This window comes from Dermacentor albipictus, unplaced genomic scaffold (genome assembly GCF_038994185.2).
Source record: "Dermacentor albipictus isolate Rhodes 1998 colony unplaced genomic scaffold, USDA_Dalb.pri_finalv2 scaffold_13, whole genome shotgun sequence".
NCBI lineage: Eukaryota > Metazoa > Arthropoda > Arachnida > Ixodida > Ixodidae > Dermacentor > Dermacentor albipictus.
The window spans coordinates 10,268,453-10,294,358 of NW_027225567.1; the positions used below are offsets into that span (position 1 = coordinate 10,268,453).

The 25,906-nt window shown below is 48.2% G+C and overlaps 1 protein-coding gene across 6 annotated transcripts in view; it reads left to right on the forward strand.

Moving 5' to 3' along the window:
- Positions 1–25,906, forward strand: part of LOC135915709 (Na(+)/citrate cotransporter-like) — a 212,088-nt gene that overhangs the window by 120,305 nt on the left and 65,877 nt on the right. For all 6 annotated transcript variants that reach the window (XM_070528569.1, XM_070528571.1, XM_070528570.1 and 3 more), the window contains 4 exons: positions 12,216–12,270; positions 17,360–17,479; positions 18,914–19,030; positions 22,434–22,514. In XM_070528569.1, coding sequence (XP_070384670.1) covers positions 12,216–12,270; positions 17,360–17,479; positions 18,914–19,030; positions 22,434–22,514 — 373 coding nt within the window. The remainder of the gene's footprint in view (positions 1–12,215; positions 12,271–17,359; positions 17,480–18,913; positions 19,031–22,433; positions 22,515–25,906) is intronic.

Consider the following 25,906-nt stretch of genomic DNA (forward strand, 5'->3'; position numbering starts at 1 on the left):
CGAGTACATTCTTTTATGAAAGAATACGTATTTTATTGTTTTGACTGTGCGTAGCGTTCAAGAATTCGTTTGCAGCATCTTTGGCAATGACAATGCAGTTATTCATGGATTTGATCCCTTGACAAATTGTTTAAGAGGAAGCTTTAGCTCGGGCCCAATCCGACGCGGCCTATTCAGATACTTGTAAAACGCAGAAACCCTTTTCTTAGATAATCCTACTAATCACTTTTATTGAAATTCGTTGCATTTGAGAGAGAAAGTTAAATTCTAGTTCTGTTGGAAACACAACTTCGATTTAGGGCCTGAATGTTGTTTAAAACATTTTGAAAAATTCGAAAGTTTGAAAATATAGAAGCACGACGTTTACAAACTAATAGCTATGCATGAATAACAGACATTGTGGTTCTGTAAACGGCATCTATTATAACAGTCAAAGCGGGCAAGTTTGCTATGTCAATTTGTATCTTACGTGAATTGATTACGTTGTGTACAAGGGTTCTGCACAAGCCGTATTTCCACAATACTGAATTTTTTTGAGATTCATGTGTAACATATCCATTTTCTCCGCTGTAGATGTACTATTAGATGCAATTCAGAGAATTGCGATATCATGTTTAATTGTTGAGTCACGGAGTTTTAAACTTGATAGCTTCGTTTTCTGAAAATTTTCGATTTGGCCAATTTTTAATAAAGAATTGACTACCTAAATAAAAAATTTGAAAGCAGTAGTCACTAGAATTAAACTTTTTCTTTTAAATGCAACAACAAAATTTCTGGCTACGCCACTGGCCCCATATATATATATATATATATATATATATATATATATATATATATATATATATATATATATATATATATATATATATATATATATATATATACATGGGGCCAGTGGCGTAGCCCCCCCCGAACAAAATTTCTGGCTACGCCACTGACACACACACACACACACACACACGCATGTCGTCGATTCGGCCTGAAGCCCGCCTGAACGCCTCACAGACCTGGTCTGTTATGATCGACCTGTCGGTCGATCATAACACACACACACACACACACACGCACGCACGCACGCACACGCACACACACACACGCATGCACGCACGCACACACACACACACACACACTGAGACTTAAGGAATATGTGATCAATAGCGGCTAATCGGGGGGGGCGGGGGTGCCCACCGTAATGCCGCTTATATATTCCGACGTAAGGCGCGCCCGAGCGTGCATCGAGCTCCGCGACGCCACGGTGGCGAACAACCGGCGTCTATACTCCAACGACACGACGCAACCGGCATGTCTGGCGCTGTCGGGCGCGTTCCAACATTGGGCTTCTTCCTCCGTGGGCTTCTTCGATTTTCCACTTCTGGCTACCCGCGGGCTGCCAGAGCCAGCCAGAGCGTCTTCGTTTTTCTCGGGTTGCTCCGCCCACCGCGCGACGCACTTCCGCCGGGCGGTTTTTTTTTTTCGCTCGGGCTGGACGGTTCTTGCTACCCGCGGTATTCCAGAACCTGCCAGGACGATTTCAGTCTGGCTGTTCTCTGGAAGTTCTCTGGTTAGCAGACTAATAAAAGAGGCGATGGGCGCTCGCCACCATCTTTGCGGCGACTTCCCAGATTGCAACGCGGGCGCTTGAGGACTTAAATGTACCTCGCTCAGCCAACTGTCTACGGTCATCTTCGGATTTCCTTACTTCTAGCGTTATCTTTTGAGGTACTAACGCACCGTTCCGCATTGCGAAGCGGTGTGATACGAGCAGTAGTGAACCGTTTGAAGCTTTTGGCTTTTGTGTGGGAGTCCCCAAAGCTTCTTCGCATCAGGGCGCCGCGCTCTCATGCGTGCATGTTATCTGCATCGTCTTCCACGCAAGTTGTAGACACTCATTCACATCATATCGCGGTACGTTTTCGGTTCGTCTTTCCTGGTGGGGTTCCTTTTCACATATCTCGCGTATGTATGCGGAGGTATCTCCTTTTTCTGCAGTTAGCGAAGGCGTTGCAGCTAGCCCGTGTTTGCTCCGTCTCTCCGTCGTATGCTTGGGCGGCAGCTCCAAACCAATATGCGTCCGAACTGCAGGCCGTTGATGTAAGAATGTACTGGTTGAGTAATACGCACACGTACATTAGACACACGTATATTATTGCTCTCATGATCGCGACCAATGTCGTTTTTCGTGTGAAACATTTCGCTGGTCACAGGCGCTAGCCGCGTCCCCAGCTACTTAGGGTAAAAATCAGAAGCACCATCAGCTATGACAAAATTTCTGAAATCGAAGCCCAAGCAGGTCGGCACGAAATTTTATGCGTATAAGACGTACCCGATATCCTGTTTTTTCATGTCTTGTGAAGTGATGACACAACGCCAACTCATCAATGTCGCCGGTGGCCGACGTTATCACTGCGAGCAGAGACCCTCGAGCTATCGCATTTGAGAATACAATCACTTACGCGCGATTTCGCGTCTTGTCACCGGACGCATCGGAGGACATCTGTTGCGCTGGACAAGGTGAGGTTCGCCCAGTGCGCGTCCTGCGCCGAGTCGCGCGAAATCGCTTGGAAGTGTTCGTATCCTTGAATGCAACTATATATTTTCAAGCTGGCAGCGCATAAATGGGCCGACTACGCCGAGCGCGCGCCGGCCTCGCCGGGCTCGCCGGGCGCTGCCATGCTTGTAGCATGTTTACATTTTGACAGCTGTCCCGGCGTTCGATCTTGCAAACCTTGGGCTGGTTCGGGTTGTCTTGGGACACCGTGTCTTGGGATCCCAGCCCACGTGACTTCCTTTCAGGACCGGAAATAGCTGGCTGCCATCTGGCTGCTAGAACTGAAAATCGAATAGGCCCAGACGCGCGGGAGCAGTTGCAGTAGCAGACGACAACGCTTTGCAGCAAGGATGGCTGAAGTTCGCGGCTGCTGTTTCTCCTTTGTTCAGGCGCCAGTCTGCGTGTTCTGCAGTGACACATGTAAGGAAGACGCTGGCCTCTATGGGGCGGTTATGAACGCAATGTTACCGGTGTTCAGGGCAACCTGGTCCACATACGTGCCAGGTGCATCCCGCAGACAAACGTCATGAACCCCGTTTACATGAAGTGGAGCTCATGTTAACTCGCCGCTAAATTTTGTTGAGTAACGCGATGTCTCGATCGTTCTTTTTTTATTCAACCCTTGCCGTAATGGTGCTTTTCTACCTCAATAACAAGCAGCCGTCGTTAGTGTAGACTTATGCCAAACAAATCCGCATGGTGCGATGTCTGCACACGCCGTTGTGATCTTTCTCCCAATGAATACATGGGACATCGCCGAATAAGTGCAGTCAAAGTCGCCTCAAGAAGACTAATTGCAAATTTATTGATGGAAACGGGTACACTAGTCAACGAAGTCGCCAAACATACGGATTAATAAAAGCGCGTGTTAGCGCTGTAGCGCAGATGCAATTCTGCTGCATACGCCGATGAAATGCCGTCCCCGCTGCAGTTGCTGCAATGTTGAGTTCTCCAAGGGAGCTGCTTGGAAATGTACAAAGCTAAAGACTGACTAACTTCTCAGTACTTCTTTCTTAATGTTACTAGAGAGAGATGCCACATGATAAAGCCAGAGCAGCACCAGTCAAAATAGCTGAGCGCTGCCGGTAAGGCCGCGTTTAGTCCTCTGCGGCGTAAGGATAATAAAAAACGATTAAGTTGAGTACAAAATTAAGATGCAAGAACAAATCACTCGGCGTGTTAAGTCTGCTCAGACAGCATCGAGATGTGACGACTTCTCAAACATGACGCGAACTTTTCAGCGAAAATCGAACAACAATGCCATATGCAGCAACTATTAGCAGTTCTCGCCCTGAACTACCTATTTTCTAAACACATTTCCCAAAAAAACGCAATATCTAAGATGCCTTCGGGCGAAAAGAATAAAGTGGTTAAAGAAGCACTTGCTTGGTATCATTCCGATAAAACACAGCGTGATTTAGACCCTTTACAAACGAGGCACGGGGAAAACCTAGCTACTCAAAATAATCAACAAGAGTTATGCATGAAGCAACTAGCAGCAGTTGAACATGCGCGAAGACACGCATAAAATAGATGCAAAAACATGAAGTGCGTGGCGGCTGGTGCGAGGATTTAACGGGCCGCAAAAAATCAACAATTTCAATTCTTGCAAGCTTTAGTAGCTTTAACATACATCACGATGCAATGGTGCAGTTATGCCATAGAGTAACTTATGGCGTTTTTCACTGGTCGATTCGGAGCAGTAGTTTTTGCTCCGCGGCAACGAATCCGAATTTCAGTGGTCGATCTGGAGCGGGTTCGCGCGTTCCACTGGTCGTTTCGGATCAACTCGCTCCGCGCCGGATCTCTCTCACTTGCTCCGCCGCCGAGACGCGGATTCGGGCGGAAATAGAACGCGTCACATGGCGTCACTTCCGTCTTCAAGCGAAATCGGTACCCGGTCGGTACGCACAACATTGTGTTGGGCATACTTTGCGGAACCGGTTTGTGTCACGTGCACGCAGACTTCCTGTGTGATCTCCCGCGGAGCGTTCGTGCGCTCCACTGGCAGACTCGGATTGGTGAAAGCCGAGCGCTCGCTCGAGGATTCAGGCGGCTGCTCCAGATCGACCAGTGAAAAACGCCATTAGTGAACGTAAAGAGTGGACACTCCCATAGGCGCCTGCGGCCGACTTTGGCTGTCAGCGCACCTAGCGGAATCGGCGAAACGCACCAGCCTCCAAGATGGTCGCGCACGCCGCCGAATCTCGGAGGCCCTAATTTCAGTGTCGTCTTTTTTTTCTTTTTTTTTCTGTGTGTGACCCATAACGTTGTTTAAATGAAGAGATTTCATGCAGGCGTTCCGCCGCTGTTTATATGTTGCGCTGACCAGCGCGCACACGTGTTTCACTTTATGTTAGTTTCATTTAAATTCATATTTGCAGTTTCAAGGTGTTACTTAGCGCAATAATCATGCCAACTCTTGAAGTAGAACTTTATCGCTTATGATATTGTACCTCTAGTTCCTCATGCCAAACGTTGTATCGTAAATAAATGTGCCATGTTGCCTTAAATATAAATCAACTTGCTGCACAGTGAAGAACACGAATATAGCAGACAATTTTTTGCAGCAAGATTGTAGGAGGCAGATACATGAAAACGGGAAGAAGCAGCGACATGCAATGCGGGTGTTACACGGCGCACTTTTAAACGGAATCAAGCCCAATCCGATTTGAATTTCTCGGTCGCAATTGGTTCTTTTGTGCAAGCTGCGCGATGGAGCCATAGCAGTCGCGAATTTCGATCCGGATCGGACTTGATCGCGATCGAAAGTGGTCGTGTGACACCGGTATAATGGAGAATGGTCGGAAATTAATGGCGTGATGGCAGTACCTTGGCACAAGAAAAACACATAGAAGACGTGTTGCAACTATTCAGATAATTAAAAATAAAGCTGCACATACAAGCCAGCAAATTAATTTGCTCATAATGGGATTGTTTTAGAAGGAAGAAAATATGACGTTTTTTCTTATACTTCGGCGAAGGAGGGGGAATTAGGGTAGCAAAATTACGTGAATGGTTGCGTGCCGAAATAAAATGGCTGCAAAAATAATTGAGCACGCACCAACATCCTCATCTCGAATGTGTAAACCAGTGCGTCCGTCATTAAACAGCTGCAATTAAGCACTTTGTGTTGGGGGTCTTCACCTGCTGTCTTCGAAGCTTTGCAATTGCCTTCTGATACTTGGAATTTTGCCCTTGAGTCTGCATGATGTTCTTTAGCTGTACAGTGTTTTTTTGAGGAAATTGTGGAGATTCCTGCAATACGTAGAACGACAGAAGGTAAGCAATACTGGAGGCTTCAAAGCTATTGAATGTAGACGCTACGTTCCTTCGTATAAGCAATACTGGAGCCTGCAAAGCTTTATAATGGAGATGCTGCATTCCTTCATGCAATGCGTATTTTTTTGCTTAAAGCAGCGCTGTTGTGAATGCTACGAAACAAGGAACTTTCTAGGGTAACGACTTCATACATAATTAAAACGTGAAAACACGTATCTTCAGCCGAATGCAGAACAGCTAACAATGCTCGAGCGCACGTAGCCTAATACAGAAGGTTGAAAGAGAGTGTCTTATTGCCATACTGCAAATATTGCACTTTTGTACCGCTTTAGAAATCGCTACATTTCTTTTGCAAAAGTAGAGCACCATACTTTTTCAGCAGTCTCCGCGCGTATCATAAAGCTCTCTGCCCCGAACGGCATGTGTTCATAGGCCGCACTTCTTAACGAACCATTTTCTTTTATTTTCTAACTTCGTCATTGTATCGAACGTGCCTCGCAGCTCGGACGCTGCCGCATCGCTGTTTTCGCTAGCATCACCGCTCATTGCTGCGCATAAAAAAAGAACACGAAATGAAAGTCAGCGTAGCAAATGGGCAGCGGCTGTTCATGGCTGCAAGGCCGCCGTCACTCGTTCATGCGGATAACAGTGACATAAGGAAATGCGAAGAGAATAAATCGTTAACAACGCGCAAAAGGATATGCTGTGGCCTTACCATGAAACGGCGACGAAGCTGACACTGGCAGAAGAACCCAACAACGATGCTGAAGTGCATTTTACAGAAAGAGCCCGGCGGCGCGGCGGCACGGCCTGACTAGGCTTCGCACGTGTTGGGTCGTGCCCAGGGGTTGTGCCGCCTGTTAAGCTGCTAGCCGCAGCCACAGCCGCATTTTTCTTGATGTGCTTTGCCACCTAGCGGAATCGGCGAAGCTCCATAGCTCAGCCGCGAAACGGCTCGAGTGTCCACTCTTCTCGTTTACTATGTTACTCTATCGTCATGCTGCCTAGCTAGTGCAACGCGGTAAAACAGCGGCAAACAGTATAAGCGGTGTACGACATTCAGAAACTCGGCGAAATGTTTCTAAACCGCATGCTGCACTGCTGACAAACTTCGTCGTTTACCCGTCTAAATATGATCGAGTGGAAAATACACCGACGCGACAAAGGATGAGAACAAGAAATTTCCCGCTGAACGGTGGCGATCCATTGCTACCGTTGCTCCCGCTGATTAGGCTTTGCGGGGAATGATTAGAACCGTATCGCCGGCACGTTTCCGCCGGTATTTGAGCCCCCCACCGTGCTAGAACACGAGTGAGCTGTAATATCTCCGCATTTTTGGCACGTAACCTGTGAAGCAATATAGAGCACTGTGTTGGTGTCATATATTATTAAAGCACGCAGCACATTGTCTTCTGCACTTTCAGTTTGGTCTTGTTTGTCATGGTCACTACTGGGTTGGCCGCGTTTGGCAACCAACTGGCGAGGTCGTTTGACTGGGCTTATAGCCTGGCTGATTAGCACATGCCTGCCCTTCACCACCTGCACATTGAAAACAAAATATATGTTATAGTGAGAAGGGCTGTAGTTCTTTCCCATGCCATCACTGTTGCGAAGATATAAAGTCCTCTCAAAATGAAATAGAAAATACACCAGGCCAATTGTGTCGTGAAATTTATCGTACAACATTCAGAACAATAGCTTACAGCACTCGAACAAGCAGCATATGATGCTTAACTTTCACTCATTGGAAAACGAGGAACTGCAGTAGTTATAATGTTAAACTACGTGTGCAGTCAAAGGCCGTATAACAGGGTGAGCATGACAGGTGCAGGTGTTGTACAGTTGTTGCACAAACCATGACAGGGCACATAAAATTACCATCCCTACTTAAAGCTGCATCATCAGGGACCCCTTTGGTACAAGACAACAACCGCACCTGCATTCCAAGAAATTAGCCCCACCAACTGCAGCTACCTGGTATCAGACCTGTTTCGCTTGTACGAGGCCATATCAGATTGTTGGCGCTCCCTTAGAACAGAAATCAGTAAAAAAAAAAAAGAAAAAGCTGGCGACAACGAGCAAAATTTTGTTACAAAATACAACAATAATTAACCACCTTATTTTCCTCGCTGTAAGAACGGGAAAATCTTGCGCTTTGCCCCGCATAACAGCCCGCAAGCAGTTTAAAGCTCAGGAGGCTGAAATGAATTCGTAACGAATGACACCTGGAACACCAGCTCAGAAAGACAGGCACGCTGCAAGAATACCTTCGGAGACGAGCAGTCATCGTTTACGTTTTTGTGGACGCATGCTACGTGACGAGCAGACTTCGGTTTACATTGATAGCAATAACGCTCGCCAGCAGGGCAACATTCTATTGCCTACAACTTTTCGTTCACGCTTAATGGCCATGCCGTGCACCAGCTGCAAGTATTGCTAACCGCAAACTCAACTGTTCCGCTTAACCGTCGGGAGCTCTGCATGACTGAAAACACGAAAAGGCTTGCCTTTTTGTTATAGCCAAGGCGAAGCACCGGCACGGGAGTCTTCGCTGTAGGCTTGTTGTTCAGAAAGTGCTCGGAGCAAACCTGCGTGTTATGCTATGTTCAGACTACGTTCGTAAGGCGCCGATTTTTCGTAACATACGTAAGCGGAAGCGCAACAAGCGTATGCGTCTAGTTCAGACTGCGAACGTAAAGGTACCAACGTGCGCAATTCTCGCAAAAATCGTGGGTGAGAGTGTTAAAGGGTCGGCAACATTTACGACTGTTATGTTACGACCGTTGCGACACAGCCAATGTCCAATAAGCTTTCGGCTTTCAACAACCGGTGACGACACTTCCGTCCTCCCGTCTGCAGACAGCTCCGGGCGCGGGAAGTGCCATTCCGCCATTCCGTGCACACGATTGGCTGTGTTCGTGAAAATTTTTGCAGTGCGCCTTGCGAGACTGTTTTCAGTTCATCTGGTTTATCCACCGAGGAAATCGATGGCCGCAGATGCGTGCTCCGAACTTCGATGAGTGGTCTCATTAGGTTTTCAAGGAAGTGGAACTGCTGGGGCGACACGCGCATGATGTTATGAAACATCGCAGCGTCACCAACTCGGAGCTTGGCGAAAAGGTTGTGAAAATCGCCGTCCACGGCCCTGTCGAGAAATACTTGCCGCACCCAAACCCTTCTGCGTCGCCTTCGTCGTCTTTGGGCGATTGAATACATGACTATAAGTTTGTTTTAAACGTGAATTTCTTCGATCTCGGCCAGCGCTCGCATGTTGGCAGGAGCCATATTGGACCGCTGGTGACGTCGATTCTGCAGCTCCACATTTGATGGGCCTGTTGTAAAAGCCGTAATTTAAGCAGCAGTAAATGTGAACAAAGGTGCCGGCTTAACTGCCGTAACGTTTTTTACAGCCTTTACGTTCGATACGCCAAAAGAGCTGTTACGCGCGTTACGACCGTGGTGTGAACATAGCATTACGCATATTACGTTCGTAGGGCGCAATGTTGAACGTGGCACCAAAATATACACAGATCGAATACTCACTCGTGTATTTTCACTGGGTTGGTAGTTCTTCCTATTCACTGCAGCTATCCACCGGTGGCGTAGCTTGGCATTCTTCGTTGTGGATGGTAATTGGTGCAGGCTGAAAACACCGCACCGGCACGATCCCCTACGTGTGTTGTGCTCTTCGCAAACAGCGCTAAGCAACCTGCTCCTTTTGCGCTGGTTGTTTTGGCATCCAAACACGATGCAATGATGCCCAGATGACTTCTTGTACTTTGGATCCACGTGATCAGGCACATTTCCGCACTTTGGAGTCCTAGAGCTTACGCTTGCCATGTCTACCGGTCGCCGGCGAACACACTTTGGCACCCAGTACAAAATGGCGCCGGTCGACCGCGTAACCCGGGTGCGAGAGTAGGCGTTCGGTTAGTCTAGGTGCGAGGTTATCGTGTTCTTGTCTACACTCCAATAGCCTGTGCTACATTTGCCCAGCTCACCGTCGCCGACGCGACGTCGCCAAGGTGACGTAGATAGCTTCGGGGGACGTGGCACGGCGCGCTGAATACGTTGGAGTATATCTGGCGCTTAACAACTGCGGTGGACGTTATGGGAATGTATTCTCATACTAATTATCTTGCTAGTCAACTGACGTTCACTACAAATTTAATTTGTAAGTAGGGGCGCTATAACGTAAAGCTATCCCAAACTTTTCTATTCCAATTCTGCAATTAGCCCTCCGCGATACGTCAAACATTTTTTGGACCACCCTCACTTCACCTGTCTGTCATGCGACGTCACGAAAACCGCGACAGCTCCCCATCTGACATGACGTGTATATTCTGTTTATGCATGATTCGACCGAACACAAGAAAAATAATTAGTTCTGATTCAATGCCTTTTAAACATAAAAAAAAATTGTAAATTATGGGGTTTTACGTGCCAAAATCACTTTCTGACCATGAGCCATGCCGTAGTGGGGGACTCCGGGAATTTCGACCACCTGGGGTTCTTTAACGTGCAGGTAAATCTAAGTACACGGGTGTTTTCGTCCCCATCGCAATGCGGCCGCAGTAGCCGGGATTCGATCCCGCGACCTCGTGCTCAGCAGCATAACACCATAGCCACTGAGCAACCACGGCGGGTCTTTTTAGCCATTAACCCTCTGCTATTGGTCAAAAGCTTTCATCCTGCACCGACTTCACCTGCCGGTCACTCGACGTCATGAAACTGCGAAAACTCTTTGCGTTAAAGTTACGTGTACGCGTTAAAGATGCATTAATATTCCGAACAAAACCGGATTTTTTTTTTCTGAATAGCCGCAGAATGCCCCGTTCTGAAAGGAATAGAAGATGGCTGCCGCCAATCGCTCAGGCACTGGTTACTGCAATACGTTCATTTTAGGCCGCGTTTGCGCGCAGGCGCGAGTAACGGCGGGTGGCAGAGAGAAAATCTGGTTGCTTTTGCTCCTCTTGACTCTGCCATGTATACCTCCTCCTCCTAAAAAACCTCCTCCTCCTAGGAGGTTTCTTGCATGCGTTTGTCCCCTACGCATGCCGGAAATTGCGGAGTGCGGTCGAGCTTGCTTACGCTGCGCCGCTGGCTGCCCGCGCATTGAGGCAGCAGGCACGGACGCCCCAATTGGTGATCGCTGTTGTCTGAAGGGGCAAGGTTCTGACTGGCGTCGTATAAGTCGTGGGTCGCTTGTTTTGTCGCGACGATATTTTGGATTTTTTACAAGCACTGCTTCAGGAGGGCACATGTAACAGACAAACGGAGGCCTCAGGGGAGCACCTGAGGTTATACTAAAGCAGGCGGCGCATGATCTCCGGGGCACCCGAGGGGTAGCGGGGGGGAAAGCTGGAAGCAAGGCGGCCTGTGTGCTGGGGTCATGGAGGCCGAACCGTGCCAGGGGGTGTTCGCACAAAACATTGGCTGTCCGCGATAGCAGACAGCCGATTTTATACATGCACCCCTGTCACGCACAGGCCTCGGCGAGCCCCAAACCCACGGACTAGTGCGGGTTCTAGGTTTGGCGTCCCTGTTGCCGCTTTGGTGTCCTGGAGGCGCCGCCAATAATGCAAAATAATGACACGTTGTTACAACTAGTAAAAAGAAAACACGATTGAATAAATGTGATTGCGTCCAGCCGCCAACTTGTTATGCTAAGTTCAGCACTATACCGCGTCCCGCGACTTTCTTCAGTATATGCGGCCCGGGCTCTATTACGGTCGCTACTGCTCCCACGGAAACATCTGTGATGTTATTTACAAAGTACATTGATGTATAAGGCGCGAGAATGCTATGATCCGCCAGGGCTTACTTAGTACGAGCGCCGCAGGTGCGAGGCAGTCTGTCCGACACAGCAGTCGCCAAATCGGCCTCAGTGCCCGCTGCTTCACCTATTTTACCGCGCCGGCAGCCAGCGTGCAAGCGTAAACAAACTCGACCCCACTTCGCAATGCCTACAACACGCGCTAAGAAAGCTCCTCCGTAGTGCCTAGGCAGATTCATATATTCAAGGAGCAAAAGCCCCCAAATTTTCTCTCGCGCGCCTGCTATTACTCGCACCTGCGCACAAACGGCTGGCGATCCCTCAAATGAATGTCTCGTCTGGCTATTCGCACCTGCCGGAGAGCATGGGGTTATTTGCTTATAACAAAACTTTTTGCATGGCCATATAACGTTATCCAGCCCTTTCGGCACACTTAGCTAGGACCTCGCTCTGCGAACTCTTCTTTGCTGAGGATCCGTTTTAGCGGCATTTTTAAGCTTCTGTTGCATGCCCCCACGATTTTCGACCAGCCCCCTCAAGCAAAGTGAGGGATAGCGAACTCCCCCCGACAGAAAAAAATTTATGCGTAACATTAATTTATCTCTGCAGGCTTCTTATATGGAACAAGACGTCCGGTACGAGAATACATCGGCTTTAAATATCAGTAAGTAAATAAACAGTGCCTGGCTACTTGGGAGCGTCAATATTTCTTGTGCCTTTCGAAAGTAGCACAGAACAAAATAAATCGAGGGGATCTTGAAACGGATGCGCCTATTAAGCTTTGCCCGCTCTTGATCTGGACAGCGTAGCAGACATCTTTAACTTTCTTGTAAGTAAGCAACTAAGTTTCGTCATTTTGCTAAAAGACAAGATGACCAGGGGTGCGATCGGAGATGGTTGTTCGGCGCGTTCGTTCGGTTACCGGCGCGCGCGGTTGGCCTACTCCGCGCCGACGTCGCCAGGCGCGGGGTGCGGCCACGTTTTTGGTGACGTCAAAAAGACGACACGCTCCTGTCAATCATCCGCCCACCGAGCATTTCGTCTGCTATAGGCGCCGAATCCGACGGGAGCCGGGAAGCTTGGAACGATCATACGGCTTCGCATGGCGCGTCTGGCGGATAGGATTGGATCCAACAGGCGGCCCTTTTGGCTGCGGAATGGCACGTTTGAATCCAATCCATAGTTTAATTCCAGAAAATGGCGCTTCCATTGGGAACTTAGGTTGTTGCGCTGGCGTTTCTAGAGAAAGGAGAGCGGGTGGTGCTGCGAAACGCGTTTGAAGAAATGGCAGAAAGTGAATTCCGGCGTCGTTTTTGTTTCTCGAAACAAATAATTCGAAGGTTGTACACAGAAATCGACTCCATCATGGGTGCCAGCGAGCCACTGGAATGTTGTCGCTGCCTCTTGAAAAGTGCGCCACTCTTCCTGTCTCTTTTTTTTTCTTTTTTCTTCTCACTGTGCGCGACACCACATAGGGACGACGCAACGAAACTAATAGTTATAAATTGCAGTAATCACACGTACTACTATTTTAAAACGTGTTTGGGCTTGAGAAGAAAAAATACATTTTTTTAAATAAAGATTTCATTCATTTGGAAGACGAGAAACATTTCGTTTTGTAATATACTGTCTGCAAGCAGACGACAAACGACGGAAGTAAATTTCCGGGGAGGTCACCGCTTCCTGATTGGCTGCTCTCCCCCCCCCCCCTCCCCCCCCCCCGCTGTCACAAATTTTCAATACTGCAACTTTGTGACGTTGCAGCAACCGAACAGAACGCGTATCGAACAAAATATCTCCGATCGCGCCCCAGGTGAAACAAACAATCGCCATCAGAATCCACGCCCGTTGCTGGTTCAACGACGGAAGGAGCGCCAGCGAAGGAAACACCACGCATGCGCAGAGCACCGAAGAAGAGAGAGTAGCAGCAGACCGGCATGTCGCGCTCGAGGTTATTTGAGTCCAAATCATGATGGCAGACATACGCGTGCTGACAACGTGGTCGCGAATGGAAGTGCGTGCTGTTATCCAGTATGAATGGGCACGTATGACTAGTGTGTCCATGGGCGCTATTCTGGACATTTCGCCATTTTCTTCGGTGTATGACGTAGGCGCGACGCAAACAAAATTGCGCTGGTGGCCCCGTTTTGCTTACGTAACGTGACGCCAACTTGACGTTTCGCATAAGAAATTGAAATGAAGGCACTGAATATAGCGTTATCGGTAAAGCAAAACACTTTTCCTCCGCAGTGAAAATAAAGCAGCTATCTCAAAGCGAATGATTATTCCGTCGAAAACGCTTCGCGCTTCCGTCGTCTGCTGCGTACAAGCCGTCGTCTGCTTCAATAGCTAGGATGCGTGTCCCCGGAAAATGGAATGAGTTATCGCATGTTGGCGCCAACGCGCTTGTTATCTTGCTTGAGACAACATACGCGACCTACCAGTGGTGATGCGCGCACGTTCTTTATTTCTTTATTGTTTGTTTCACGGATTCTCTCCGTGTAGGGGGCAGAGGTAAAGGCAAAGTGCCTGACAGAGCCTCTGCGCCCCTACAGTTCTAGGGCACGTTATCGCTATCTCGTGAAACGCAAGTGACTCAGCCCGACTCGACTGGCTGAGAAACGGCCGAATATCACCGATAGCGTTGCGCGCGCCAGAGATATTTACTAGCGCGACGCAAGCGCCGGCGCTGCAATCTCTTGTTCATTTCGCTGGTTACTCGCCCCGAGGGAGGAAACTTCAAGGCGCCGCCTTGCGAACATTTCTTTTTATAAATTAGAAAGAGACCGTTGTCATAACTTTTGAGTGTGCGAAAAGGCATTAATCTTGATTACAATACAAATGCAACAGTGAAAAGTGGACAACATTGCCGAAAGTTTGCTCTGTTCAACCAATATTATTGTGTATAAACGCGTTCTTTTAAAAAATGATGGCCCCAAACACAAATGCCAACACTACCCGAGAGCCATGCAAATACTATGAGCGCGCGTTATGAACAAAAGATTTTCGTGGCGCCAAACGACGGGGAAAATGTGGCGATACGCATTCCTCTCGGCTGCCATTGCATATGGCTGCTCATTAGCATAATTCGCGCGGCTCGTCACAGCAAAAATTATGGCGGGAAATCTCAGCAATGGCGGCCCAGCGCAAGGTCACGCGTCGTCAAAATGACGTTTACGAAGCAGCCCTTCCTGTGATGCTCCTCACGAGATATTCCTTCAGCCAATCAGCAAGCTGGCATGGCGCATATCTTGGATCGCCACCACATATTCGCGCAATTGCAGATGCATTGCACTGGCTTCTGCACGCTACCGCTCACATTCTTTTTGAAGCACTAACATCGCAATATATCTGCCAAGGACCAAAAAAAATGTATTAGTCCATAAAATTTGCAACTCCGCGTCACGTTTCGTCATCTTGATGAAAACGCAAAATGACATTTCGCAAAACTTCCGTTTCCCGGCACAAATTTCCAGGCACGTGAGCTCGCCACAGCCAATCAGAGAGCCAACATGGTGGATAATGGCGGTAGTGCAGCCGCCATGCGTGTCGAGAATAGCACCCCATCATCCATGAACGCCTACAGCTCGTGTATGGGGAAGAGGTGATGTCTCACCCCTTACATCGCCGGGCACCGAGTTTTACCAGTTATCTTCAAACTGATTGCACGCTACTACAAATGTATCAATGTCGGTGGCGACTATGTGGAAAAATAGTGCAAGGTGTATAGTTCATGATGTCATGGTGTATTTCTTTTTTGCAATTAAGTTTTCGTGTGAAAATAAATGACGAAACTTATTTTCGGAACGTCCCTCGTATATGTACTGATCCATTCCAATTATACACAAGACATATACTAAACGATATGCACCGAAGTGACCAAAGAGCGACGTCAAATGCGCTTTGATTAGCCGTGTTTGTGCACAACAGATTGCCAATCATGACGTGTACCGTTATCACTAACAGCGATGGAGAGCCCGCAAGTGGATGTCGCCCGATATAAGGACCCAATACGATGACGCCGGTGATTGCGTAAGTTTCCCCCTTGAGAACGCGCCTGAGAATATGCCTGTTGGTGATCGGGCGCAGAACATTTTTATCAGCTTGTGTATGACATCTGCCACTGCCATCGAACTCTTCGTGTTGTATCGCAACGATTAATTGGGAGGTTTATCTTCGTTCATGATGGAAGCGTAAAGTAAAAACACGCATTCGCTAATATTTCGCTTCTTACAGATATGCTGAGAACAAAAAGAAAAAAGGCAGGAAAAGATCGACAGACTTCGTTTAACTAGTCGCGGTGGTTTTGGGGCTGAATGAGTTCGAATCCAAGGCATGGCGGCTGCATTCTAATGGGGGGGGGGGGGGGGGGGCTAATGCAAAACGGTCGTGTACCTTGCATTAGGTATAAGGGGACGCAATTAATTCGCAGCTACGACTAATGCCAGCGTGTTGCTTCCGTTTTTCAGCAAAGGCGCAGATTATTTTGAGATTATTCAAGACTCCGGCTGCCCACCGTGGTTGCTTAGTGGCTATGGTGTTGGACTGCTAAGCACGTGATCGCGGCATAAAATTTCTTTCGAAATGAGGCGATGTGCGAAAACACCCGTGTATATATAGTTAGATTTAGGTGCATGTTAAAGAACCCGAAGCGGTCCAGATTATTCCGGAGTCCCCCACTACGGCGTGCCTTATAATTAGATGGTGGTTTGGACACGCAAAACCCCCCAGTTTAAGTTTCTGGCTACACGTAACATCTGTGACAATAGTACTGTTTGTTTTTCACAGCGGAGCTGTATGTAGCTAGGGTACCATAGAACTTTCGTGTCCGCACACAAAAACTATCATCGTCAATGGCACATACCCACGTAAGCACTAATACCCCCGTAAGCAAACAAGAAATGCAATTGCTCATAGCCCCTTAAGGTAGAGACTACAAGCACTCGGCAAAGTGAAGCGAACAGTGCTTACATTCTTTGGAATCACGCAAACAACATGCAGAACAGCACGTCGAACACTGTCATAGGCTGCCTCGGAGAAACCTAATTGGGTAGTGAACTCAGGCGAGAGTACGACGGCGACGCGCGGCGAACACCACTGCAGATCGCGCACGAGAGGCCGACCGTAAGGGGCCGGCCAGACGGGATGACGCGTGTCGCGAATCGGAGAATGCGGCGAAGTCTCCTAGATGTCGAAATGCGATGTCAAAAGGTTCGTGGCTGCTCGCTCTGCGTGGGTTAGTTGTAATGACACTACCCATCTGGTCGTTGTCGGTGATATGAATGTGGAAGTGTCGGGACCGAAAAGTCACTGGTTTACACGTTTCCTGGAGACATGTCGCTTGCGATGCCACACCGATCCGACCCAACCGACCACTGACCGGTGTTCGTGCATCGACTTTTCATTATCAGAGAATGTGTCTGCAGTTGCGAGTATGCCGATCAGTGTATAACATCGCGAGCACAAAGCCAGTGTGACCGTCGTTACTAAGTGACAACGGGCGAAGTCTTTACAAGTTTTCTTACCACGATCTTTACAACACCAGGGGTCATACACCTTCGCAAGGCAGAATGGCTTTAAAAAAAAATAATGTTCTTTTAGTAATACCCCGCATGCCAGAAGCATTAGGGAAGGGAGTGGTTATATTTATTGCAATAACCCTACTATACGATATTGTGCAGCTTTGGTTTGCAGCCTTCTACTGAGTGGCCTACAGCACTTTATCGAGCTGCGCGCGTTGCTTTCGCCCGCAGGAAGCAGCAAATGATTCACCGGCAGCTAGCCGTGACAACAGTCATCGCCTGCACACTCACCTCGGCTATGAGCCTGAGCCGAAACCGTGCCAACGTGTACTTTCTAGATTACTTCCGCGAGTAAGTGTGCTCTGTGCATTGCTAAAAGGCCAGTGCTTCTCCTTTTTCTTTTTTCTGTTGTGCCTGAGCTTCTTGAATCGTAGCGTGCATTATACACTGCACAGAAAACGACCGACGCCCCTATTACTTATTTTCATTTATGCGATTGCACATACTTTTTGAACAACTTGCGCCCCACATAATGAGGCCCCATTTTCCACCTTTCTGTCGGTGACTTGCGCGGGGTCAACGTGCCCCCCTAGCACAATATGATAACAACACGCAAATTGTTCTCAAAAGGCGTTATGGCTAAGCACAAATGTGTTTGATGAGACAGCATTTCCCACTGGAAAGCTATAGTTTCCAATTACACACAAGGTTAGTACGCACATATCGCACGTAATCGTTGCTTAAAATGAATTCACTGTTCCCTTTCACAGTGCGCACGACTGTACAGGGTCGCGCTCTCTTAGCTGGAAACAATCTCGTAATTATTAAAGTCAGTATAGCTACCATATGGACATTTCACTGAAGGAAAACATGACGTGTTCGACAAAAGTCTATTTATAGATGAAGCATTTGCTTTAGTGTTACTAATGTCGAATTTAGACGGAAATGAGCACTTAAATACTAATCAGATGTTTTCCGGAAGAGCCAACGACCCTGTGCAAGCGGTAGTATGCGCCACCCATCAATCACCTATTCACAACCTATTGATAGGTCGCGTAGGCACGATAACCAATGCATTTGAATAGGGCAAGTGGGTGATGACGGCACGCTAAAACAACAGACGTGTTCGACGGCGGCGGCGGCAGCTGCTTGCTGCTGCTGTCGTTGTCTTATCAGAAAGCTCACACAAAAGACAGCTCTCGTACAACGAATCTGCTTATGTTTAGCCCCTATATAGCTGCTTATAATATACCCCTACAGACGTGGTGCTTGCCGGCTCGGTTCTCTGCGGAATGACTCAGTGAAAGCACAAACAGCACCTCATTATCATCCGTGCAACAAATAGTTTAGGTGCATAATTCTTTTAATAAAGTGAACCTTTCCATTCATTCTTCCGCGATGTTCAAAGGGTCTGCTCGGTCGACTTTTCGCCCTTTAAGTTCAGCCTGTTTTGGAGATTGCCAACAGTAAAATTAGCTGATCAAGGAGCTGGCTTGATGAAAAGTGGGCCGGCCTCGCAGACAGTATGCCGAGGTCGCGGGCATAACGAGGGTCGCGTGGTGGCGTTTTAGGCGTCCTGCTGATTTCGTGTGCATCCACGTAATTGCTATGCTGCCAAAGGCATCGCAGAATGTGATCACTTGGACAGTCTCTCATTCACCGCTTCACTAAAGCTTCGTTTCGCATGGAATCCTAAATGTGCGCTGGATTTGTATAATACCTCAGTACATAACAAGTGCCCGAACAATGACGGAGCCTCTGGTGTACTTGTTGGCGACCCCGCAGCAGGTTCAATGCCGAGGTCACAAGTCACTTGGTCTGGATGGCCATGGTCCTGCCGATGGAATGCGTCACGCTGATGGTGGCGTGGCTACACGTTCGAGCCTTCGTCCTGCGGCAGTTGTGAGCGAAACATTCTGTCAGATATGTCAGCGTGTCATTTTGTACAGTGTTACTTCATGACGTATGTTACTGTGGCCTCGATAAATCTATTTTTTAAAGCGGAACCTCTCGGGCTTTCCTGACTACGGCTGTGGAGTATACCGCTGCTGTCTTGCCGAATAGTTCAACATTTAAAGAAATATTTCATTTTCGTTCCCGACGGGGGATCGGACCTCTTTCCCCAAGCACAGCAGCTCAGACGACTCAGACGACTCAGACGCTCTTTTTCCAGCCCCTTTCGGTTTCAAGGAGCTGCCAAGGGGAACTAATTGTTCGTGTAGTTCTCACATGAAATCCGCTATTCAAAATTTGATCGTTGGGTTAGGTAGTGGGGAGGACGGGCCCCAAAGTACTCATTTGCTGTAGCCACTTATTGTTCATAATTAGAAAGTTAATCACCGTAACTTTGCTAATTACGCACGTAATTGCGGAAATGGCTATGTATCTAGAACCTGGCTATCCGGACACTCGAATCGCGAATGGTACAAGTAGCGTTACCGGGATATCTATAGTTATAATTTTAAAATTTTGGTGCGGCTAGAAAACACATGGTACACTCTTAGGCAAAGTTACACCCTTTGGCTTGCCCCTTCTGCCACACAACAATAATCGTTACCTGCCTTGATGCGTTTCCTTTCTTTAACGCTGCGAGCCCGGAACTTTCCAGTAACGAACGGCACGCGCGTTATCAGTAGCGGCACTCCAAAGGGTGTAAACTGTTCCATTCTGATAACGCGAGTGCCGTTCGTTACTGGAAAGTTCCGGGCTCACAGCGTTAAAGAAAGGAAACGCATCAAGGCAGGTAACGATTATTGTTGTGTGGCAGAAGGGGCAAGCCAAAGGGTGCAACTTTGCCTAAGAGTGTGTGTATATATATATATATATATATATATATATATATATATATATATATATATATATATATATATATATATATATATATATATATATATATATATATATATATATATAGTAGGCAAAGAGGGATTCTTCAGGCTGCCTTTCAAACGTAAAGAACTTGAGTGGTGCTACACGGTAAACAGAACAAGTATTTAATTTCGACAGTTTCGATCGGTGGACCGATCTTCATCAGGGTTTACAAAAAAATGGCAGTTCGGCCCTGGTAGTGAAGACACCAGACCGGGTGCCCGGTCGCTCTTACATACATCAAACCAAGAGGAACAGTTGTGACAGTGATTGATTTTCGGCGCCTTGGCAGATTTACAGCGGCCTTTGGCAGCTATGCAGGGCAAGCGGAAGGCGGAGTCACATGTATGTAAAGCAAGGAGGTCAGTGAGGGAAAAAAAGGGAAAAAGAAAGAAAGAAAAAAAAGGAAAGAAAAAGAAAGAAGCACACAGGAGGAGGAAGACGTAAGTCGGAGAGTGAGGGGGGGGGGGGGGGCGGGAAGTAGCGGCAGCTAGGTTCCCGTGCACCCGAGGCAAGGAGGTCACGGTAATCGCAGCTTAGAACCGCAGCTTAGAACCGCAACCGGGCACGGGAACCGCAGCTTAGATCGAGCACAGATAATGGGAGAAAAGGTTAGCAATACCAATGCACAATCAGATCCAAACTTGGTCCTCACATACACCACCGGTGCTCCGCGGGTCAATGCCATTCTCACCCGCCATTTTAATATCATGAAACAGAGCATCCGACTCGCTACTATCTTCAAGCAGCCGCCTCGGGTTGTGTATAGAAGAAACAAAAATTTAAGGTATTTATTAGTCAGAGCGAGGACATAGAAGTCAAACACGCCCGAGGGCTGTCGACCGTGTGGGAAACCTCGTTGCAAGGTCTGCCGTCACATGACAACAGCAGACACGGCTGAAGCATAGAACTCGCCCTTCGTATATAAGATTACCGAAAATCTTGACTGTGATTCCAGTAACGTCGTGTACAAAATTCGATGCGAGGTGTGTAAGCAGGAATATATCGGCCAAACAGAGACCCCTTTCCGCCTGCGGTTTAACAATCACCGCGCGCATGTGAAAAGTCTCCCCAATTTACCCTTCTCCAGGAACGTTCGGCTGCCAGATCACTCCTTTGAACGCGTGAGTGTTGTGCTCTTGCAATCTGGTTTCCAACACACCCGTGCGCGCGAGCAGAGAGAATATTTTTTCATCCATAAATTTGGAACGTACACTAAAGGAATTAATGAGAGTCCGGGGCGGCTGACGTGCCTCCGGGATATGCCGTGAAAGTGCATGGGAAACGCGAATACATGCTCTGTACTCTAAAATTGAGACGCTGGCTATTCACTGCTTGCTCACCCCTCCGCATGCGCCTCAAGGGGGCGAGCGGAAAACCAATAAATTCAGTTTCTGGACCCTGCCACTGAAGTGGTCATTCTGAGTGACCTATTGCCCTTCTTGAAATACGCACGTGCTGACTTGATGTCGGTTGTCTGTTAAACGTTCGAAAACTGGACCACAAGGAGGCTATTTAACTCGGCTCCCTAAACCTAAGCCCATGGGCGCACTTGCTTTGCGAATCCCACGCATATATTCTTTTTTGGAACTATTTTTTTCCGCAACGTAGCTGGACCACAGAGTTGCCGGAACGCGCCGTGCCTTGTATATGTGTACTGTGACACTGTGTTTCTTTTCACAAGTTGCCGCTCTTCTGTCTTCCTTCTGGGCCCCTTCTCTATTGTGCCCCCCGCCACCCGATTCAATTGCCCTCTCTCCCGCTACAACGGCAGCCCACGCACTGGTGCTGCGGAACGGCCGTTTTCTCCCTCCTTGCCTCGGGTGCACGGGAACCTAGCTGCCGCTACTTCCCGCCCCCCTCGCTCTCCGACTTACGTCTCCCTCCTCCTGTGTGCTTCTTTCTTTTTCTTTCCGTTCTTTTTTCTTTTCGTTCTTTTTCCATTTTTTTCCCTCACTGACCTCCTTGCTCTACATACATGTGACTCCGCCTTCCTCTTGCCCTGCATAGCTGCCAAAGGCCGCTGTAAATCTGCCAAGGCGCCGAAAATCAATCACTGTCACAACTGTTCCTCTCGGTTTGATGTATGTAAGAACGACCGGGCACCCGGTCTGGTGTCTTCACTACCAGGGCCGAACTGCCATTTTTTTGTAAACCCTGATGAAGATCGGTCCACCGATCGAAACTGTCGAAATAAAATACTTGTTCTGTTTACCTTGCAGCAACACTCAAGTTATATATATATATATATATATATATATATATATATATATATATATATATATATATGTGTGTGTGTGTGTGTGTGTGTGTGTGTGTGTGTGTGTGTGTGTGTGTGTGTGTGTGTGACTTTTTACATACTTATAGGGGATGAAATATGTCAACCTGCGCGTAATTATTATGAGCGCTCGTTTCCCACACTGTATCCTGCTTCCAGTGACGTGGAGTTGGACAAGAATACTCAGATCAACATACAACTCTTTCTACAGAAGAAGCGCCACGGCATGGAACGCATCGGGTGCGTATGTGGGCTACGCGTCGTGCCAAGCACAAGATGCTCGACGCTGAATTGTGCAGTGTTTCACACTTAGGGGAAAACTCGGAGCGCATCGCGATGGCGATGCGGCGAGCGCTGGAGTCAGGCGGCGGCCGCAGCTGGCGCAGGCGCAGACGCTCGGGTAGAGTGAATCTTGATCTGCGTCGGCTGCTACGGCGACGCGCGCTGGCCGCCTTGTCGGGGAGCGTGCTACTACTGTCCGGGGCAGTGCGCCGATTACATCGTTACTGCGGAACGGAGCCGATATTCTTTACTAAGCGTTGTGCGACGCCAACCGCTGAGCCTTCAGTGGAGACAGTGGAGTTCCAGAAATTTATTTTAACAACATGCTTCGTGTGTTCTTTCGAAAGGCCGGGATACCGAGTGCGTGCACGTATATTTCTTCACTGTGTGTCCGACCGTAATAAGCAGTGACAAGAAAGACACAGCAAAATGTACGCGCAACGTGCTCAGTCTTTATTTAGATAGACTAAAAAAAAAGCACTCAACAAGGATAATTATGAGGGTAAAACAAGATAAAAAGAAACGGATGCGAATAAAGGAATGTTTTAAGACAATGAGCTGGAAGTGATTCTTCTCGACAATAGTTCATTACACCAGAAAGACCTTGCCCGCCGGCGGGGAAATGCACGTGTGACTCTCCGAACTTAGTATCTCGTCATGTCCCCAGTGGCAGCGATGACAGCGCTCATTATGGAGGTCAGTCAGGTGTAGAGTGACTAGGTCAGCGACGTGTTCATTCTCAGCACGTCCCACACTTGCGATGGTGGACCAAAACCTATACTCGCACAACCCATGGAGAGGATGGCGCGCCAGCGATGCTTTCAATGAGCCCCAGACATTTTCAATGATGTTGAGGTCCGCGGACTGGGGCGGCCACTCCAGGGCAGTGACGCCGCCCTCTTCGAGCAGCTCTTGCACAAGACGAGCAGTGTAAATCAGCTACCTATCGTGTTGGAATGTACATAACGTCGCCTTCCGGGAGCGGACCGTCAAGAACGTACGGAATCAGTACGTCGTCTATGACGGCCCTGCACCTTTCAGCGATGAACATGCCTTTGAGGCGTATCAGTGGGCGTCGCCCAACGCTTAGTAAAGAATATCGGCTTAGTTCACGCAGTAACGATGAAATCCGCGCCCTGTCTCTGACAGTAGCACGCTTCCCGACAATGCCAAGACAATGTTGCCAGCGCGCGCCGCCGCAGCAGACAACGCGGTTCAACACTCCGCTCCGCGAGCGTCTGCGCCTGCGCGTGCTGCTGCCGCCGCCTGACTCGAGCGCTCGCCGCATTTAAATAAAGTTTTTAACAACAACAACCTTCGTTGCTGAAAGTCATATGCTTTATTCTAATTTTATGTACTAAGGGTGTACGAATATACAAAATCTTGTACACGAACCGAATAGCCTTTGCTATTCGTTTCGTAGTCAATTCAAGAATTTATTATTCAAGATTGTTCAATACTCATTTCTCTTCGAACATTAGGGGCAACAACACGTACGGAAGTTCCGAGAAAAAGAGACCAATCCAAGAGAGACAGAAACTGTTCTGAATAATTCTGCTGCAGGAAGGGGGCAAGGGGGAGGAGGGAGTGTGTACGTGTTTGTTGCGCGGAGGGGCACCTGTTTCTGAGGAAATGCATTTACGCTTCCTATAACTTCTCAATAATAGCGTATCATTCGATAACGGTGCATCGCTTTTAAGCAGCCTATATACGAAGTTCTCTTAATTTAGGCAAAGCAATTTACTATTTCGACGTGCCACGACATTTGCATCCTTTTAAAATGATGTGCGATTACTTCACTTCCCTGCTTCAACGAAAACAACAAGAACCTGATGGCGCGTTACGTTACTGCCTTTGTCATAGTGCACCAGGAGGCCAAAAACAGAGGTTTATCGTTTCCAACTTCCTCAGTTGACCGTACATTCAGTAGCGAACGGCATTACAGGCAGGTATCAGACAATGCACTAATATAAGACTTATTTTTAACTAAACGGATTCCACACCAACATTATAATATACTTTGTTTAGAAATGAGAAAATATCCAGTATTTGATTCGACATCTGAAGTTTGTTTTTCTCGAATATTCATATTCGATTAGATTAGAGAATTTCGCTATCCCAACACCCCTGCTACATGTGTACGTATGCTGCGATTTGTCGGAGAGTCAACGAAGAAATATTGTCGCTGTTGTACGCGCGACGTGTTCACCAGCTTTTAATCAGAATTGTCGTAGTGCGTTCTTCCCTGTCCATCTGAATACCGTACACAGCCAACGTTCTCGACCCCAAACCCCGGTACAGGTTTGTGGCTTTAGAGGGACACTGAGGAGGAATTAGAAGTTGTATGATATTTTCGACTATCGCCGACCGTGTTCGCCGCTATCGTTGTTCTATAAGTGTAGCCGCACTCGGACGTGTTTTTCCGTAGCTCCGGATTTTCGCCCCGTTTGCTGGTTTCTTTTCCCCGCTACTGGAACTCTGTTGTTTATGGACCGCTTTGGCGGCTCGTAATTACTACTGGCGCCTATCTACAAGGTACGTCGTCATCTACACCCTCCTGCTGCGCCGTCGAGCTCGAGTTCTTGTGCGGCTTCGCGAGTACGAGTGCCCCCGCGGCACTCGCCGCGCCGGCGCGGAGCATCCAAGCTGCTGTCCGCTGCGTCGAGGGAGCGGAACATTACCGATGCAACTGGCACCCAAGCCAGGAACGTCTCCTCCGTGGGGACAAGTGCAACGGGTGAAGGCGGTACCCTGAGCATGGATACCACCAACATGGAGCAGAACAGCCCTGCTGTCGTGGCGCACACCTCAGCCAAGAGGACGAAGGAAGCTACTGGCCTTCCATCGGATGAAAATGTAGCTCCAGCAGCCCCGAAAAGACCTCGCTCATCACAAGGCCTGCCTGCACGACCGACACGCACGTCTCCGGAGTCGCCAACGACATCGTGGTACAAAGTGGTTACCAAGCCTCGTGCTAGATATGACATGTCCACTCTGCACAACCGTATCATTCAAGCGGCCCTGGACGCCTGCCTCAAGACTTCCCGATTTCAAGGTTTTGCTCTACACAAACCCACTAATACGGCCTCAGTATAGGTGTCTGCTATGGCGTTAGTTTATAAACTCGAAGAACTGCAACAAATACAAGTCTCGGAAGAGTGTGTCCTTCCAGTCCAGGTATACCTCGCCAGTGGTACAGATTTAAGACGCTACGTGGTTAATGGCGTTGATCTTGACGAAGAACCCGAGAGGCTCCTGCAGGAACTATCGTGTCCCACACACAAGGTCGTGGCTGCTCGCTACCTAGGCAGCGGTCGTACGTGCCTAATCACGCTTCAAGGTCCTAATTC